Source organism: Molothrus ater, chromosome 13, assembly GCF_012460135.2.
Source record: "Molothrus ater isolate BHLD 08-10-18 breed brown headed cowbird chromosome 13, BPBGC_Mater_1.1, whole genome shotgun sequence".
Taxonomy (NCBI): Eukaryota; Metazoa; Chordata; class Aves; order Passeriformes; family Icteridae; genus Molothrus; species Molothrus ater.
Genome location: NC_050490.2, coordinates 9,954,285 through 9,974,765, shown reverse-complemented (window position 1 = coordinate 9,974,765; position 20,481 = coordinate 9,954,285). Strand labels below are relative to the sequence as shown.

Below are 20,481 nucleotides of genomic sequence, written 5' to 3'. Positions count from 1 at the left end.
GTATAAAGCCTAAATACCTTTCAGGTGTTGGTAGTGGTTTGCTCTTTTTCATTTAAGCCATAAATAAAAACTGCAGGGCTTTCTTTCCTTGAGAAGGATGAGACAGGCACAGAAGAGTTTGGTGCCTAGGTTGTCTGTGCCATGTTAGGTGCTAGAAAGTGCAGTATTCATTCTGCAGCAGCCTCTCAGGTAAAGCCACCATCGATGCTATTTTTCCTTATAAGGGAAACAGCTTATGAAAAATAACATAAATGTGTAGATGCAAAATGCTACACCTCTAGGAAGTAGATACCTCTACATATACATATCTATAGGCATTTAGATGGAGGCAGAGGCGTGCACTACCTTCGGTTCCCCAACTCCCGTCTGACACACTTGGCTCAGCACTGAGACTACCGCAGGCGCTGATGCCTCTGCCGCCGTGTGAGCCGGGGACCCGCGGGGTAACCCGAGCTGGTAGCGCTGCCCGGCCGCAGCTGCCTCCGGAGCGGAGGGAGCGGCAGCGCCGCGTCCTCCCGGGCAGCACCGCACGCTTCCCGCGGCTCCCGGGGATCCTCTCCGGGCCGAGCATCCCGACAGCCCCGGGCCGGCCGCAGGTGACCCACGGCGGGGCTGGCCAGGAGCCGGCCGGGCACCGCCGGGAGCCCCCGGCTTGGCGGCTCGGGGGTGGGGGGAACATTTTTATTCCCCTCTCTCTCGCGAGAAAGGGTTGGGCGGGCGATACTTGAAGAGGAGGGAGGGGGGGAGAGGAGGGGAAAAAGGAGGAGGAGGAGGGAGGGGGCAGCTGGAACCGCAGCTGGATTAGCGGCGGGTGCAGCGGCCGCAGCTGGAACAGCAGCGGGAACGGCAGCCGGCGGCGGCGGCTCCAGCGGGTGCGCGCCCCTCGCAGCGGCTTCTCCCGGGGCGGGCGGGCTGGGCGCGGGGCTCCTGCCCGCGGCGCTCCGGCCGCTGCGGCTCTAGCGGTGCCCGGCTCGGGAGCCAGGAGGGTTCGTGCCCAGGGGACGCTTCCAGCCCCGCAGCGGCTTCGGAAGCGGTGGCGGCGGCCGCGGTCTGTCCGCGGCGGGTGCGGGAGCCCCCGCGGATGCTGCTGAAGGGGAGGCAGAGCCCGCGCGGCCCCGGGCAGCCCCTCGCCGTCCCCCGCGGCCGCCGCCTCTCGCGGGCGCGATAGCGCCGGGCTGGCCGGGGGCCGACGGCGCCGGGGCGCGGGGGCAGGCGGCGGGGGGCGCGGGGTGGCCGCGGCCACTTTTCCTCGGTCTCTAACTCCCCTTCCTCCTCATTTCTCCCCTCGCAGCTCGCATTGGAGAGGCTGGTCGGAGACAGGGCGGCGGGGACCGGCAGTCTTCGGCGGCGGAGAGGAGGCAGCGGCCGCTCGCAGCCCGGGGGCTCGGGGGACGCGATGTGGCGGGGGCGGCTGCTGGGGATCGCCCTGGGAGTTGCCGTGCTGTGGGCGTCCCAGGCTGGTGCCGCCGCCGCCGGGCACACCGAGGGGGTGAGCGCCAAGGAGAGCCGGTCCAGCCGGGCCAAGAGGCGAGGGCACGGCGGCGGGCACGACGCGCTCAAAGGGTAGGTGCGGGGTGCGGGGTGCGGGGCCGGCCCCGGCCCCTCCCGGGGTGCCGCGGCGCGGGCCGGGCAGCCGGCGCACATCTGCCTCCGTGTCTGTGTGTGTGTATCCATAGCCAGAACCCCTTGGCGGTGGGGGCTCTGGGGGTGCGAGAGCTCCCCGAGCCCCCTTGGGGCTGCCCTTACGGAGGAGCGGTTTGGGCTGGGGGGCGCCGGACGCCGCCTGCAGCCCGGCAGGGCAGCGCCAGGGCTCGGGGCGCGGAGCCCCGCCACCCTCCCGGCCCTCTCCCCCGGACAGGGAGCGGGGTCCTCTGCGACCTGCAGCCCTACTTCATCTCTGGGTGGGCGACGCTTCGTGGGGATGAGCCGCAGCAGCGAGGAGGTTGCTGATTTATCTTCTAGAAGGCCTTAGATAAAGGCACGCTGCGGGCTTGTGCATTCCTCCCGCATCCCGCGCTTCTGCTTTGCATAAAAACAGAGTAACGGTGATGCCTGGAGCCCACAGCATGCCCTTTCCATCAGCTGTCCTCTCTCATCTCCACCTCGAGCCTTTTGTGATATCCATCTTGCTCTCATATGGACTGTCTAACTATCTAGTACTAGTGTGAGTGAGCCCAAGCATACAAGAGTTTAATTTCTTAAGAAACATTGTGGTACATGCCTAGAAGAGAGTTTTTTTTTAAGGCTAAATCTCCATCAGGCAAACTTTTCCCCATTCTAATGGAACACCTTTCCAATGCAGAAATAGTTGTGAAGTCAGCTGAAAGGTATTGCGTGCATGTGCAGTTGAAAATCTAGTTCACTGAAGGTGAAAAGTTTGTAACAAAGTAATAAAAAAGAAGTTTCCTTTCTCAGGTGATTCAGTGTGCCTTTTCAGCACATAGCCAATTTTTTTCTGTTGTCAGACAGAGGAGAAATGTAACAAAAATTGTATTATAATAGTTAGGCTTCTGTAAGACATACAAGCTATTGCTTATTTTGCCCCCATTTTCTCAAAAAGGAGCTATTACAACTTTATTGTTGGAGGCCTTGATGAATGTGCTTTAATTTCTTACTAACTTCCTTGTAGTTCTATAGTACTTTTTACCTACATTTGAATTTACAGTCTTGGCTTTTTTAATGCTTGCCTGATTGAAAAGGGTTTATGTTTTTAGATCTGCATGCTGCAAAAATGGATGCAAGCTGTCAGCATTATTTTTCATGGATCTGATTTTGTAGGATCAGACTCTCTTATTTCATTTCCTTATACCTTGTCACAAAAGAAATAGTTGGACAAAGCAGATCCAAAGTAGATGTGACAAAATCTAGGAGGTGAGAAGGATGTACAGTAAAGTTTGAGGGACTAATTGCAAGCAATAAAAGATGATAATAAAAAACATTTATTAGAAAGTGCCTGCATTCTTTAGGGTGTTTTAATAGCCTTTGTTGTTGTAGGATTCTGAGATAATATCAAACTGATAAACAGAATTTTTTGCTCACTGGCACAGAAATGCCATCTAGCACATTGTGCTGACTCGGTGGAAGTTAGAGACACGTTGGCTGAGGATAAAATTTCTTTGGTGTGTGTAACTGTCACTCTGAACTGTGCTGTTTAGACATAGTGCATCCAGGGATGATATTTCATGTGTTAATTATTTTTGGAATCTAAAATGGGTTAGGGTAAGTATTTAATCTTATGAATTGATTCTTATACTTAACAGAAGCCTGCCATCTTTTATGTCCTTTGCAATAATTCTTCCTTTTATCGTATGTTATCTATGAGTTGATATATCTGCTTAGTAATCTGCAAATCTAGGGATAGTGTCAACATAAATTTTAGTTTTTCTGTATCTTGGTCAGTTTTTTGGAATAATACCAACATGAATGAGTGCCCCTGGGAAGCAGATTCTTAACAAGGATGTAATAATTTGCCAGATGAACTGAGGAAAAGACAAAACAAATTATTAGTTTGGTTTCTTGTTTGACCTTCTTTTGTAACCCTGATTTGAGGCTGAATATAGAGTTTCCTAATTGCTTGGAGGACAGTAATTTTGATCATTGCTGGGTGAATGCTGCTGGTTATTTCCAGTTTAGAAGTTCTGAGCACTTTCTTAGGTGTGGTACTGTACTGTACAATGTGAATAAAAAGAATTGTCATTCTAACAGACAAGGTTGGAACAAATTTGGAAGGACAGATGGAAAACATATTTTGAATATATAGAAAGTGTATATACATTATTCATTGTAATTGGAGGACTAAAGTACTAAAAATATGATTTTACAAGAAGACATAGTATTTTTTTAACTTGTTCATCAGTACAAATACATTTGGGAATCTGTTAATTGTAATACAAGTCATAACAGATGCTGGGAAACTTTATTTCCATGTTATTACAGTTGACTAAGACTTTCTTTTCATTTTGAAATGAACTCCTGCTCTGATTGTAAGGCATATGGGGATACATTTTTAAAGAAAACCCTTTTACACTTCAGTCATTTTCTGTGTTTGATTATAATGACTATTGGAAGTCTTAAAGCATTTGAAAGTATTGAGGTTATTCTGTGTGTGAATACTGGTCTTGTATGTTAAAATGAAGAAGCTGAAGATCTGTTTCAGTTTCTCATGATTTTTCCTACTAAACATTTTTTACTGCAAGCTGTTGACTGTAGATGTTTGCTTTCATCTGTGTGACCTTTGCCTCATTGTTTATGGCAATGAGCTGTCCAAACGTATAATGTGATTCTAGAAACATATTTTAATTTTAATAATTATAAATTACTTGGAAGTGCCTCTTAGGTTCTCATTTTAAGACGTTACACTTGCTGTTCATATAGTTTAAATCAATCCTGCTTTGGAGGCATTAAAGGTGAAGTCCTTTTAATGCCATCTGTGTTTGGTCTAACTAAATGTATATTTATGTGCTGGTGCCTGATGCCTCTAAGTGATCAGAAAGCAATCAGAATAAAGGCAGTAATTATTAAAAAATATAACTAGACTCTCTGGTCATGGAAATGGTGCTGGAATCCATTGTGAATCAGCAAGTTAAAATAATAAGCTGCTAGTGAGACACTTCTCCTCCCGATCCCCAGAACTTATCACAGTTATTGTGATTTATATTTATTGTGTTGAGTTGTAAGGCATCAAGCCATTATCCTGCTACCCCTAAGCACCCAAGAATGCAGTGTCAAATTCTGTAAGAATTAAACTCTACAAAACTGGCCATGAACAGGAAGTTCTTTTAAAATAATACATACTTGAAGACAACCATTCCTATGTGTTTCAATCATTTGAATATAAAGCAAAAAATAATTTACTGGTGATTTGATTAGTATTTGTCTGAATACAAGAAGTATTGTATCCAAAGTCTTAGAATTAATTAGGATTTCTCATTTTCTGATGATGCTAGAAGACTTCCAACACTAATGAGTACCAGTCAGTTCTTAATAACATTTTAAGCAATGTTTGTCTTGTTTAGCAGTCTCTTATCAGTATAATGACCAAAGAAAGCAATGATTTGTTTAACAAATAACAGAAATTTTGAAAGAACTGAAATTTCTTCAAGATAGCTGAATTCTGACATGTTTCTAATTAGGAGACTAATTAAATGTACTTGTGCAAAAATTATTTAATTTCTTTATTTTTATTAAGTCAAAATGATAGTGAATATTGGAGAACAGAATAGTTGGCTCCAAAAGGATTCATAAAAGTCTTGCATTAAAGGTATTGAACAGGGGATTGAGCTTTTTGGACCAGTTTCTTTTGGGTATGTCAAATGAAGACCACAGGTTTACTGATACACTTCCCTGAGTAAACTTGGTTGGATTTGACCCTTTTTACACGTCAGTGCTCCCTGAAGTAGAATAATCTTATTAATCTATAACTTAATTCTAGTGTTCAGCTATATAATTATGGCTTCTGGTTTTTGTTTTAAACCAGTCTTTACCACTAAAAGCCTGCTGAAGAAAAGCAGACTTTCTGTACTGGTAAATATTTGTTTATACTGAAAAACCTCAAAGATTTTTCTTGTCACTTGTGGCCTGCACACCTCTGGGCAGCTGCTGGTGCCACACCTTGTCAGTGCCACTATGCAAGTGGGGGCAGCCTGAATACTTGGAAATAAAAAACTTAATTAAAAATACATGCAGGTTGTTGTAATACCCCGTGTGCTGGAGCACTCACTTCCAGGTGGCATGGCTGGCCTCCTTCCAGTCCTCTGTGCCTGTGGGGTAAAGCTTATATGGAGGATGAAGAACTTTTATTCCAGCATATCCTAGTGTGAAAACTGAACTCTTTGGCAATTACACATAGTGTTAATATTCTGCACCTCTCTTAATATATTTGCCAATGGTTATGGTACTGTTCTTTTGTAATTACATGATCCTTGGAAATCTAGTTCTGGAGTGAAATGAGGTCATAGATATTGGCACTGTGCCTCATATATGTGTTTCCTCTCTTTTGGTATGATGTGATTTGGTGTAGTTGTGACTTTGTGGAGCAGGAGAAAAACAGTAAAAAGTAAATCATCTTCAGGGCTTTGTGGTCCTTGTAGTCCAAATTGTGTCATTTGGACACCATCTCTTTGGAAGGCACAGCCTTAATTCAAATTCTGGTTTATCAGTTTTGAGGGGAGTCTTCTAGGCCTGTGTAGTTTGTTTGTAGGGCAGAATTAGGACTTTATTCATTTTGGGCATGCCAGTGCAACCTGTGGTTAAAACTCTTGGTGAATACTATTGTAGTCTCCCTTTCAGTGGGAGGCTCTGAGGCACATGATTCTATTTCTGACAGCTTAGCCAGTCTTCCTCTTTGTGATCTTTCTCATATTCTAGCAGGACACAAATGGTTTTGAAGAGCCATGTGCCTCTTCTAAAATACATTAGATAATTACTTTCTTGCCATTTGATGGTAGTGGGTCATTAATAGAGCAGAGGGAGAAGGCTACAATCAACAGTGTAGCAGCATTCTTGATGTACTTTATGAAACAAGATTGTTTTGGAAATGTTGTAAAATCAGCCTGGGAGACTAAGCTGAAGCAGGTTTCCTAGGACCTAGCACCACTGTGCCAAGTTGGCATGTTGAACATCAGGAAGGCAAGACTGGATGTAATTATTTTCCTTTCTTCCCCTCATTTATCTATTTATTCATTTTTGTCTGCTTAGCTCTTGGCTGTGTCAGGCTGGCCTGACACACTGCCCCAGATGCTGCAGGACCAGGCACAGCTGGCCTGTGGTGGGCTTTGTGTATTTCACATCAGCGTTGTCACTTTGTGTCCCGTTGCAGGAAGGTGCATCCTGAGGGGTCCTTTAGGCTGATTGTTGCTATGACATAATTGCTTGGCAGGTTAGAAACAGATTAGTCCCATAGCCCTTACTCAGACACAAGAGATGTCATGGATAGTTCTTTCTTTCTTTGTGTTCCAGATAATAATTTTCTTCTGTGGATTTGGTGTGCAGTTATCTCGTCTTATGTGTGGTGGTGACTTTCTGAAGACTTTCTCATCTCAGTTTGTTACTGTTTAATTGAACTTTTATTGACAGGGGTGTACTGTGTTTAGAAACTGGAGGCATGAAGAGTTGGGGGAAGAACAGCACCTGCAGGAAGTGTGTCTTGTTGGAGCAGGGTGCAGTAATCTGCAGTTTGCAGTGCAGATTTCCTGAGAGAATTGCTTCGAGGAGACAGAAGAAACTCTGGCTTGGCATAGCTGCACTTTCCTCAGTCAAGGGCCTTCTTAAGTATTATGAAAGTAGACTTCTCCCCTGTTGTGAGCCAGCACAGGATAAATTTTGTGTTCAGTGGTGGTTCCACAGGTTGTTCATCAGATTCTGTATCTCCTGGGTCAGTTTTCCTTGGGCACTGGATAAGTTCTGCTCTATGTGCAGCTTTACACTGGTGTCAGAACCTTTGGGGCTGTGCTGGGCTTGAGGATGCAGACTTGAAGTAAGCATAGGGCTGCTCTCAGTTGATATGGGAGCAAAGGGAGGATCTCTGGATCAGATCTTGGCAGGAGCAGTCCATCTGTCAGCTTCACTTACAGTCCTCCTTATCAAATAAGATTACAGCTTCTGTTTCCCTGTATGTTTATTTTCCTTTCCTGTGGTGTGTTGCTCAGCATTGCTGCTCACTTAGGACAGTCTTTGTCATTCCTCTGCCATCCTGCAAGCTTGAATGTTTAGTGTATGAACTTCAATACAGTTTTTGACAAGGGTCACTTTAAATATGTTCATGGACTGAGCAACCTGTGATTGTTAGAATAGTATAACCCAAAAGAAGGACCCCAAATATTTAGCTGTATGGATCCACTAGGAAGATTTCCTCTTGGTAGAAATGTGATAGACACTGGGTAATAGGAGGCCATCTCTACTTAAATAAGATTTTAGGACCTTGAGATCTTTGAATGTGCACATATGAAAATAGTAAGAAATTAATCATTAAGTTTTTTGTTTTGCAATGAGAGTGAATCCCATCTCATTCTTCTTCTTCATCTCCCTGCTGAACCCTAAAGATGAAGAGGATATAGAGGCATGTCTGTCACCTTGGTCTTGCTCCCCAGACTCAGTAAATATTTTTGTAGAATGGAACAATTGTGGCCTGGAGTGTTTCTGATTAACCATTGCACTGTGCTGGGAAATATGTTTGTAGCTTTTCAATCTTACATTTCTCCTTTGGTTGTTTTCTCATCCATTCTGACCATCCCACCTAGTTTTATTTGTTTAATCTTTTTAAAAGGATTTCAGATCTACTCATTCATGCAAGGCTGGTGTGCAGATAGAGGCATGTGGACAACAATTTGGTCTTTGTGACAGTTCAGTAAAGTTGGGCTCTTCTTTGGAAGGTACATTGGGATGTAAAATACAGCCTGTTAAATTAAAACCTCTGCCTTCTGGTTTTGCTTATAGATCTTGACTGAAGTATGAAGGAGGTCTAGCTTTTATCTGGAAAAATATTTTCAATGTTGACTTGCTGGAGAATCTGTTGTTTTCCTTTCTACTTCTCATTTTATGAAATGATTCATGACCATTATAGCCTCAGAAATACCAAATGAAAGCCACAGTTCTTTTGTCTACAGGCTTAATCATTTTCATCCTCTTTTTCAAGCTTCCCTCTCTCTCACATTTTGCTGGAGGACATCAGAATATCCAGTGATGTTCAGCTGAGGTTTCAAACTAAAATTCGTTTCCTTTCAGGAACGTTATTTTCCTGTTTCTTTTCTTTGTTTTTCCCTTTAATATTCCATCTTTTTCTCTTCCCTGTGTACAGAGTAAATCACCAGTGTCTGCTAGGGACAAGATGAACTAAAACAGGGTTTTCCTATTTCCTTATGGCAGATGTTCAGGTAATTAACCTTTTGAAAATGTGGAGTCACTGTCCCTGCAAGGAGTGCGACAAAGGGTAGAATATTGTGTAGCGAAGGGAGGAGAAATACTGATAACTTACCTAAAATAAATCTTCAGTAGCCTAAGGGAGAGCACTTGAGCAATACTATTAATTTGTGTATTAACACCTAAGTGCATTCTCTGTCAGTATTGATGCAAGTGTCAGGTATAGGAGACTCCCTCAAGGATTGGGTGTCCTCCCCGAGGGGGATGGTGGGTGGTACCAGCACAACCTGCAGCCTCCAGGGAAGCCTCAACAAGGGGCTGGCTGGCCTTGGGTTTGTCTGGCCAGTGTGTCCCACACCAGCCCTTGTGCTGCTGCTCAGCTTGGGCATGGGCTGGTGGAAATCCTGAGCTCCCTGGGTCCTTTCCCTTGGGAAACTGTTAGAGGTTTGCCCCCTCAGCAGCCATTAGTGGGTACATGGTGAGTGTGGAGAGTAGACCTGGAGGTTGGAAATGATCTCTCCCTGTTCCCCTCTTGGAAGTTACATAGGGACAGCTAAGCAGTGCCTTAGCCCACAGTTACATCCATTTCTCAGGGGTTGTTTTTAGTGCTACCAGATAGAAAAGACTTGTCCTCTGAACATATCTTTTTAGTTTGGTTTTTTTTTGGTGTGTGTTTTAAGAAAGTACCTGAGGGCTCCTTCCTGTTTATCCCCTCACTTGTCCACTGGCAGATGGTTTCTTGTGGTGTTGTACTTGTACTTCATGTGTCTTGCACAGCCATGTAGATGGGTTTTGAACTGGACCGGTTGACATTCTCAAGGGGAACAATGAAGGAATACATGCCAGAAATGCGTCTGTCCCTGGCTATGAATGAGAACAATGCCTGGCTGTCAGGTTAGATGAGCGTGTCCCTGCAAAAGACAGGGTTGGATTTTCAGAGCAATTGCGGAAGAATTCTCTTAATGTCAATGCTGTTGCTGGATTGCTGTATTTAGCTGTCACAGTGTGATGGAGCTTAGGGTTAGAAAAGTGTTCAGTGTTGCTGCAGGAAACTTGCATGTCATTTTGAACTTTTGGCCAGAGCCAAAGATACCCATAGAGCTGCTCAGCATGTTATTTTTTTAGTTGAACTGAGCCAGGATTCTGGGACAGCAGTATCCTCACTGTCAGAGTGAGAAACAGTTATCATATTAGGCTCTCTGCATGGCACAGTCTTGCTTATTGCAGTGTAAAAATGAGTACATCAGATGCAATCCTTTCTATGTAAAAATACGTATTTTGCTTAAAAGCGCATGCTTATTCTTTATAGTATAATAGAAACTAAATTTTGTGTTTGTTCCAGAGTATGGCATAGTTTCATAGGATTTCCTTTTATGTGATTGAAATAAATAGCTTCAACAATCAGATCTTCCCTTCCCAGTTCTGCTTTGCTTGCTGCTCCTTGGAGGAGGGGGTGGGTGCCAGCACAGCTAAAGGAGGTGCTTTAGATACCGACCTCTAATTTATGCATACTTGGCCTGTGTCATTTAAGTGAGGAGGGATCTTGGAAAGCCATGTGGTCCAACCCCCACTCAGAGCAGGGTGAACTTAAATCAGGTTGCTCATTGCTGTATCCACTAAAGTTTGGACTGTATCTGGTGATGGAAGTTCTTGATTCTGTGGTGGGAAAGCTGAGTAAAACTCCAGTGGAGTCAGCTGAGCTGCTCCAGTCTGTGCATTTAGTATTTATTCTGAGACACTGAGAAGTTTAGGTCAGTACATAAAGCTGGTTTACAGCAAAAAGTATAGATCTGATTTTGTGTCTCTTGAAACCTACTAGTAAAAGCTATTCATCATCACATTCTGGAGCCTTAACAAGCACATTTTTAAGACCAGCCTCCCATTTTTTCAGCTGCAGTTTGTCATTCTTTTTAACTGCCCAGTGCAAGCAAGGAAACATCACTCCAATTTTATGTGGACATGATCAGCAAATAGTTCTGGGTACAGTTGTAGCAGCTACCAGAGTTACCCACATAAGAAGGAAAATAGGCAAAGCTTTCTCTAAAAAGAACCCCTGGCTGATGATATTGCTTTAAATAGTATTTTTCTGCCAGAAAACTGGATCATATGCTAACCACTGCAGCCAAATAGTTAAAAGAAGTTGTTCATGAAACGTTCTCCTGCAAGGAAGAGTCCCTGTGTGTTTTCCTAGGGAGAGAAAAAACGAGTTGAGGGAGCTATGGGAAACCCTTCCCAGTATCCCTGCATCCCAGCTCTCTAACTGGTGGTCAGCTGTTTCTCTTGCTCTCTCAGCTGCTCTCTGCCTACTCTGTCTGGTTTTTGTGTAATTTATTTGAGACCCGTGCTTTGGGTTTGATTCAGTGTGGATTACGCCAGCGTTGGCCGGTGCATGGCAGTGCTGCTGACACAATTTCTGCCTGAAGCCTCGCTCACAGCAGTGCCAGAAACTCTTCCTCCCATGGGAGTTGCAGATGGGCAATGCTTTCTTCCGGAGAGGGCTGTAATTTCCTCGAGGGGTCACAGGCAGGGCAGAGTGGGGATGTAGAGAATTAGCCCTCCCCCCTGGCAGGCTGCAGCACGGGCTCTGACGAAGACAGTCCCAATGCCAGAGGTGTCCCTGCCATTCCTGGGCTGGGTGTTGCTGCTGCCGGCTTCACACAGGGCTTTTGAGAGTCTCCCTCACTTCTCTGGCTGTCGTGTACCCTTGCTGCCTGCTTATAGCTGATAAGAAGACTCTGCCAAGCTTAGCATGGTTTGTTTCTCATTATTTTACCTCTGTGTGCCCACTCCGCCAATCCAGCCTGGGTACCAGCTGCAGGTCAGGGGAGCCAGGCAGCCTCACATCCCTGCTGAGGCAGGGCTCTGGAAGCACGGGAGGGACAGCCCCAGTCTGTCCTTTCCGTGGGTGACATCAGTATTGCCCTGTGGAGAAAGGAGACCTTTATTTGAGAGGCTGTGGCAGCCAGAGGCGGTGGTGCATCTCCAGGAGCCGATGCTGCAGCTCTGCCCGGCTCATTCTGCGCATGCTGGGGAGGGACCCACACGGCTTTACTTGGTAATGGCTGTAGGGCCCCTGTGGCTGCTTCTGCAAAGAATATCTTCTAGTTTGGTGCATGCAGGTGCTGTCAATATCTATGCAAACCTATCACTCTCAGGTGTTAGTTATCGGGATTTCCAGATGAACCTTTTCCTCTCTGCTGTTCCACGATTTTTCTAGTTGATGACTCATGTCTAATGTCTCTTGATAATTCAGCTCGCTTTGCTACTGAATTTCTACTTGCGTATCATTAATCAAAGACATAATATCTTGTTTAATTTGGACATCTTTGATGAAACTCTGGGCATCAGCCATCCTGTCTCTCAGCACCATGCCATTACAGAAATCCTTTTATACTTTACAAGTCCATTAAGTGTCTCTAAAATAAAACATAAGACTTTTAAAATTTCAATAGTAATAGCTTTGTTCTGAGATTTGTTCTGAGATTATCTGTTCCCTTATCTGGGCTTTGGAGTGAAAGTGCTGTAGGTAGTTTCAGGGTATACAGATATGTTTTTGCTTATTTTATCATTACAAATCAGATTTTATAACTGCATCCTGTTTCTAGTGCTGTTCAAGAAAACAGTTTTATAAGAATATAAAACACTTTCTTAGTATTCGTAGCTTATAATATCAGCAGGAAAATATGCTCTATTCAACACACAGTGGGTAACTGTTCAAAGTAAGTGCCATGATAGAGCCTTTACAATTTGATCGATGGATTCCATGATTTTACATGAGGTAAACGATTTATTATTGCCTTGAATACTTTACTTATGGGGATTTATTGCTATAGTGTCTGATCACCTCATAAATATCAATTAATTTAACCTTCAAAATTAATTATTTTCAAAGTCATTTTACAAATATGCACGATTTAATAACACTCCCTCTGTCTCAAAGAAGCAACATTCAGACTTTAATATAGGTTTCTTTTATAAGCTAGACAGCAGCTTTCTGACGAAAAAGTGTTCCACTGGAAAATGCACTTGTCAGGCTCAAACTGTTCCATGGAAGTACAGTTTGATGACTTTTCTTTTTTTTTCTTTCAAAGCTAAGCTCACTGCACTGGAGTTGGAGGCTCCTGGTTGTATGGCTTAGCCTTCCCTGTGGACAGCTTCAAGGCTCTCAGGGTCTCTGACTTCATAGTTGCTGGCACATCTAGGTTTTCCAGAGTCCCATTTGGAAAAAAACAGGTTTCTCTGTGACACAGAAATCTGCTTTTGACTCTTAACATGGACCAGATGGTCCCCAAAGCCACATACTTGCTGAGACTGAAATTTGTCAGAGTACATAAACATCACTTTATGGCCAGCCTTCTATAGATCCTCACCAGCTGGAAGCGGAAATGGGTGGTTTATGCCATAGGTTGTAACAGGTAGCAACAAACCCATTCTATCTGTCTTAGTGAGTTCCATTATTTCTTCTGACTGGAGAAGGTGAAAAGCAATCTCACTTGTCTGCTTGCCAGTCTTACTTGGCAGATGATTGTGGAGCAACATTTGGCATTGATGAACAGGGAACTCTAGGAAAGTTACATGGTTATAGCCCTGCAGGGAAGTGGCTGACATTACTAAAACTGAATACATTGGAATTAAATGAATAAGACTTTGAGTCTGTAACACCAGTTGCAGGAAGGGAAAAGGACCCTGCAACAAGTCCAATTGTGTTGCTCACATTCACCTCTGTTACTACTTTGTAATTATCCAGAACCAGTGGAAAGTAATGGTAGTGCTTGCTTTGACTTAAGTAGTTTCTGGCCATGGTTGGAAAAAATAGGTGTCACTGAAATTGGTGTAGTCAGAATACTTGAAATTGCATTAGTACTGCATATCCCTAAATAAACAGAGTATATAACTTTTGTTAGTTGGAAAATATGCATAAAGAAATGTTTGTATATATTGAGATTGTTTGTCTTAAGTGGCCTCACCATATGAAGTAACTATTGTTTACTTAAACATTGCAATACTAGCAATGAAGAACTTTCTGAAAGACCAAGGACAAAATAATAATAGAGAACCCTTCTTAAAACAGTAAACATTTCAATCTGTCTCTAATCTGTATACAATATTTTAATATAGCATTTCCCAGGAAGTTTCTGGCTGGTTCTAGCTGCATTGATCTATTGAGTAATTGCTCACAATATTAACAGAGGTTGTAAAATTTCCCTCTGCTAAGATTATTAAGCATAAAACAAAAAAAGGCACATATTCCCATTTTTAAAATTATTCTTACTAGCTTTATTTGCATGGATACATGCATGAAATAAATAGGACAAGATAGAATAAAAAAAAATCTATTGTCCCTCTATGTATGAGGGACATAGAATAATTTCAACTTTTCTCTTTTTATCAATAAAATCATGGTAGGAATAGTGTCATGTCCTGTCAGCTTTCAGCTGTCATAAACTTTACTACTAAATTTATTTAACAAGGTAAATGTGGATGGGAGGAATGGGTTGGAAAGAAAAATTCCTGTAGATACATCATTTAAGGAGGGCAGTATGCCCCTCATACTAATTTCATAGCACCCTATCACTACATACACCCACATCTTTGATTATTTTTGGTAGTAAGTAATTAATATATTTTGACTCATTTATTTGGCCAATGTTCTTGTTGGCATGTTTCACTCACACATACATAGTTTTGTTCATGGGCAAAACAGGGAACAGTAATAGTGCTTTAGAGTAAAGAAAAGAAAGCAACAAGAAGATTAAAAATTCCCACTCAAAGAGCACTAGATTTAATTTGTGGTTATTAATGATGCTGGATGCTCATTTTTTACTTAATTGTGAGTTTTGGTCAAAAAACATGGATGGTTACTTCTTCAGATATGGAGTGTTGTGAGACAAAGTTTCCCCATTCTATTCCTGTTGTTCAGATGTTACTGATTTGATTTTGTGCTTGTAATGTAATCTTTTATTTGTAGAAGTGTATGTTACTTAAAAACCCCAAAAACTACAGGCCAAAAACATACAACACTTCTAAATTTAATTATTGAAATCTATATTGCAGTGATTTACGTTTTCCATTTTATGTCTCTACTTCAAAAACATATTTCTGAGTAAAAATAAGAATTCATCCTTATCCTTTTTATTTTTTCCCAGACCAAATGTGTGTGGATCACGTTACAATGCCTACTGCTGCCCTGGATGGAAAACGTTACCTGGTGGAAACCAGTGCATAGTCCGTAAGTCAATCTCCTTATGTGCTATGACTGATGTTTATCTTTGTCCTTCTATGTCTCAGGGTGGTTTTATTGTATACCAGAACTGAAATGTGTTTCTGTTTGTTTTCAATAGCAGCTATGCATGATTGCTTTACCATTTAAAATATATTAAGCTAATATACAAAGTTTCGTGGGCTACAACACAGTGATGTGATACCAATATTTAACAAAAGATTAATGTCGTCCACATGTTCTGTTTAAGTCTCTAGTAAAGGGTTCCTAGGGGTGTGTGAACTCTTGGGAATGAGTGGAATATGTTAATCTATTTAGGTTAATGGAAGGAGGCAACAGCATCAGGCCAGCAAATGCATTTTCTCCACTTCTTTGGACCATATCCCTGAAATATATATGTAGGGATATAAATGTATGCATACATCATAGTGCTATATGCATATTCATGTGTAGTAGAACAGTGTACCAGAAATAATTCCTAAAGGCACTTTGCCCAAGGCTGATAAGACTCTCTCCAGAGATCCTGCAGCAGTGTGCTGTCAGATGGGAATGACTGCTCTTGTCTCTGTGTGGTGCAGAAATAAAGGAAGCATTATGTTGCTGCCTCAGTGCCATCCTTCCTCCAGGAAGGTCTGGTAAAATGGAAAACAGTTTCACTTTTCCAAGGAAATCTCCCCATATCTAGTGTGGCCTGTGGCATGTTCCCAGACCTTTTCATGGCAGATGTTGAAGGTCTAGGTCTTAGCTGCCCCCCTATAAAGATGCAGATGAACAGGAGGAGCTGTTTTGGGATCTGTTGTATGCGGTTTAATGAGTTTGTGGGTATTTATGTTATGGTACTGAATTTTCTGTCAGGTGTTTTTTTATGTGTTTGAGGTTTTTGAGACATATTTTAAAGGCATTTATGTTTTCTTAATAGCAATCTGCAGACATTCCTGTGGGGATGGATTTTGCTCTAGACCAAACATGTGCACATGCCCAAATGGTCAGATAGCCCCCTCCTGTGGTTCAAAATCAAGTAAGTATTTCTTCTGTGTCTCTGATATTGCTCTTTTGAGTCTGTGAAGCTACTAAGGTATGTAAAATAGTTCAGTGGTCAGTATTTAAGACAAATAACCTCTGAGTCACCAGACATACTTTTACCACAGGAAGGGAAGTGTAGCTTTCTATGATGAAACTGAAGAATGACTCAGAGATGGGCTTTTGGAAACGCTTCTTTTTTTTGCCAAATCAAACCCAAATCAGTCTTATTGGAAGCTACTTTCATTTGCCACTTCGTAACACTAATTCCAGTCCTCCTTGTTTTCTGGAAAATACCTTATTTCTGTTCACTGGTAGGCATGAGCATGTATACAACAAAAGTTGTAATGATAGAGAGACAGCTCTTGACAATTGGCTGATCTTGACATGCTTTGGAATTTCCTTCAGATTTCAAGGATTATAAACCAGACACTATATATGCTGTATGCTAATACCTAGGCCTACAAGCTTTAGAGCATTTCCTTGCCAGGCTCAGTACATGTCTTCTGAATCTAATACTGCTGACTTCCTTCAGGTGACACTTCTGCAGGTACTAGAGGTACAGAGTTGCTCAAGGTTTTAAGTGGAACAGCTTTTCATCAGGAAAACAAAGGTTCTTTGAAAATGAAGCTTTTCAGAGAGATGAATTTTCCTAGAAATGTTTGTATTTCAAGTTTTCAAGGAAGGCTCCCCAGAGCCGGGGAAAACTAAGTAAAATTAAATTCATTCAATGAACAGAGAACTCAATGGCTAAACATGAGTTGAGTGTTTGATATTGAGTAGGATTCATATCTGAGATGCCAACTGTAAAGTACTCTGTATTCTCGTTTGAACGTGGTTCTTGTCTCTTAGAATGTAGAAGATTTAGATTTTTTTATGACATATGAAGTTTCTGGAAAGAATTTTGGGGGAGACTTGTTCCCACAAATGCCTGTAACTATCTGAACAACATATTAACAGAAGTCAGTGGGGGATGCACTCAGCTGAGGTCTCTAATATTATGCAAAATGGTTATCCTTTTAGTTCTGAATATCTTTTGAAACTCAGTGTGTGGTCTGCTTTGCTTCTGTATTTTTTTCTTTGCCATTTTTTTGCTTTCCTGGTTGATAAGAGTTTTCCCAGATAACTGACCATTTCAGTTTGTGGTTTTAGCATCCTTTTTATGCAATAACAGTGGAAAAACATTAACAACTGCAGAATGTAATGGAATGGCATGTACTAAAATGGTAAATATTGTTCTTTGTAGTTCACCCCATCTCATGCTCCTGTGATATATGTTAGGGAGAGGACAGCATGAGGAAGATGTGGAGCTATGGAGTTCCCAGAGAGTACTGGAGGGAGGGAAGGGTGCAAAATGCTGCACAAATGTGTGTGGTGGTGTGCTCCTGCCTGGGTTTGCAGCTACTGTTTTACCAGGTGCTTATGCCTTAGTCCTGTAAGGCAGCAAAGGAAGGTATGACCTTCTCCCCATACCCTTCATGGCACAGAAGGAGAGATACATCCCTGTATCTGTTACATGTTTTGGCACCTTTGGCAGGAACAAGTGGGCCTTACCTCATGTTTTTCTTTGGCCCCACTGAAGTCTTTTATGAGTCAAGACTCAAAAGAAAAATAGGGTAAAGTTTTTGGTTTTTCTTGTAGCTCTTCTTCTGAAATACTCTACCATTGTTCTCCACAGTTTTAGCTTTCATTGGAGTTGTTCAATTTCTGCAGTAATGTAAGATACATTTTGTGTATGTGGTTACATTACATCCCCTTTATTTATTAAAACATACCAATTCTAAAAGCAAAAGTGTCTGGTAAGTTGTAGAGAAAAGAGACTCCACTGCTTCTGTGCACTCATGTTTAATATTTTTATGATTTAGCACATCATTAGGACTTAGAGAACATACTTTATGTAACTCATTTGTGCTGTTGGCACTGTAGACAAAAGCCATGAATATGTATTTAGACAATCGACCACAATGACTTAGATCTGCAATTAGAAAACAAAGTAAACATAAAAAGTACTGTTTGACACCACATGGTTACTGTCAACTACCTTTGGTAACAGTTAATATTTTGTCAGAATATGCATTCATTAAACCTTATTTTAATGATATGTTTTTAAAATAAGAAAAAATCTAATTAAATAATTAAAAATCAAATGTAAATGATACATGTTTGTCACATGCAAAATAAAAATAGCAAATATGTCTGAAAAATCCATGATTTCTCAGAATTAAGTGTATAGCTTCTTGTACATGAGATGTGTCTGAGATATTCTTTGGATATTTTAAGCTGTGTGTGTCTTTAGTACTTAAACAGTCACTAGTGGGCATAGATTTTCTAGCAGGTACATCCATAGATAGAAACTGAATTGGCAGTGACTCATACTCTGGTTGTCTGTTGAAATAAAATATTTAATGTGGATTGGAAAGCATGTGGATTCGAGAGTAAAACAAAGCCTCCAAGTTTGATTCTCATGCAGGTCAGTTTCTGGGACTTTTCTGGTTAAGAGTCAGCTTTAGGAATCTGATTTGTGGTAGAAAAGATCAGCCGGTGGTTTTCTCAGCAGGGATTTTAGTGACATCAGTAAACTTACTGGCTGAGTAGTGGTTATTTCTGTGTAATTAGTGAATTTTTGGGTGTGCTTACAGCAGGCTTGGAGATAAGAGTGCCAAGTGAGGAGGCCTCCCTGCTGCTGGCTGTGATGTGTGTGTGCTCTGACGCTGCAGGTGCAGCTGTGTGTGAATGTGCAGTGCTCCATGCTGTGGGAGGTGTCCTGGGCTCCCTGCTCTACCGCGGCAGCGGCTTCACTGCCACCCCCTGAGATCCCTGGCTGAGGGTGCAGTGTCCGTGTCTGTCGCTGCTGCAGGGTGCTGTCACAGCTGGGGCTGCAGTGTCCGTGTCTGTCACTGCTGCAGGGTGCAGTGTCCGTGTCTGTCGCTGCTGCAGGGTGCTGTCACAGCTGGGGCTGCAGTGTCCGTGTCTGTCGCTGCTGCAGGGTGCTGTCACAGCTGGGGCTGCAGTGTCCGTGTCTGTCGCTGCTGCAGGGTGCTGTCACAGCTGGGGCTGCTGTGTCCGTGTCTGTCACTGCTGCAGGGTGCAGTGTCCGTGTCTGTCGCTGCTGCAGGGTGCTGTCACAGCTGGGGCTGCTGTGTCCGTGTCTGTCACTGCTGCAGGGTGCAGTGTCCGTGTCTGTCGCTGCTGCAGGGTGCAGTGTCCGTGTCTGTCACTGCTGCAGGGTGCAGTGTCCGTGTCTGTCACTGCTGCAGGGTGCAGTGTCCGTGTCTGTCGCTGCTGCAGGGTGCTGTCACAGCTGGGGCTGCAGTGTCCGTGTCTGTTGCTGCTGCCGCCCGGCCCCTCAGTGCTCCATTCATGCTCTATTATCCTGACGCGTGTTAGAGCTGCTGCTCTGCCCCTGTGCGAGCATAGGGCAAACGAGGAGGAGGGTGTCAGGCTGCCCCCAGGGTTATGGGTCAGGTCTGTCTCTGAGCTGAGCCCCTGGTTTTGCTTCTGTAATCAGAATGGTTTTGCCTGTCTGAAACAGGGAAGGCATTTGCTGATCCTGAAGGAAGGGAGCTGTGACAGAGGGTACTGCGGATTTTGTCTATGCCTTGTGCAGGGCCGTGGGGGCAGCAGGCTCGTGTCCCGCCTTGGCGCTAGCTGCCATCTCTCTCCTGAGTCAGTCGCTTGACAGAGAAAGCACGCTGAGCATCTGGGATGCGATGCGGCCGTCATTCCTTGTTTACAGCTCCTGGCAGGCAAAGCCCTGCGTCATGCACGGCCGGGGCTGGGAGCGTTTCCTCGGCAGTGGCGCAGAGGCAGAGCCGGCCTCTCCTGCCGTGCCCGCTGGCCGCGCTGCCGCCCTCAGCCTGAGGGGCCGGGCCAGCGGCGCCGCCGGTTCCCACCTGAGGAGTGCAGAGCCGCCCGCCTCACGTTTCTGCGTTTGGGATGGCAGACTAGACAGCCTGTGTGCTACCCCTGGTCTGCTTGGGGAGCTCCTGCACGTTTCATGAGCGGTTGTGCTTGTGGCAGTGCTCTGGGTGTGATGAAGTCTTTACTCAGTTTTGCTGGGTATTTATTTAAAAACTCAGGAATTGTTATGCTTAAGAGGGCAGCACTTTGATAAAAAACACAACTTCCGCCCACACGCAAAGCCTGTGTGGATATGTATGGTCTTGCTGGCCTTTTGCAGGTTTATAAAGTTGTGTTCCTGGAGTTATTCCTGTTTTGACTTCAGACATTTCCACCGCAGACTGTTTACAAATTGGATGTGAAAAAGAACAATAATTGATTAAAAGCAACCATTTATGGATGTTAACATTTCCTGTGCGTGCCAAGATAAGGCAAAGCTATATGCACTGATTTACCAGCCTTATGGTAATTCCTGTGCTTTTTCT

At 43.5% G+C, this 20,481-nt stretch overlaps 1 protein-coding gene across 1 annotated transcript in view; it reads left to right on the top strand.

Annotated features, from left to right (window-relative positions):
• Positions 1-795: 795 nt before the first annotated feature.
• FBN1 (fibrillin 1) overlaps positions 796-20,481 on the top strand; it is a 144,920-nt gene continuing 125,234 nt past the window's right edge. Inside the window, 4 exon segments of the mRNA XM_036389524.2 lie at positions 796-872; positions 1,292-1,563; positions 15,003-15,085; positions 15,996-16,094. Coding sequence (XP_036245417.1) covers positions 1,397-1,563; positions 15,003-15,085; positions 15,996-16,094 — 349 coding nt within the window. The 5' untranslated portion in view covers positions 796-872; positions 1,292-1,396.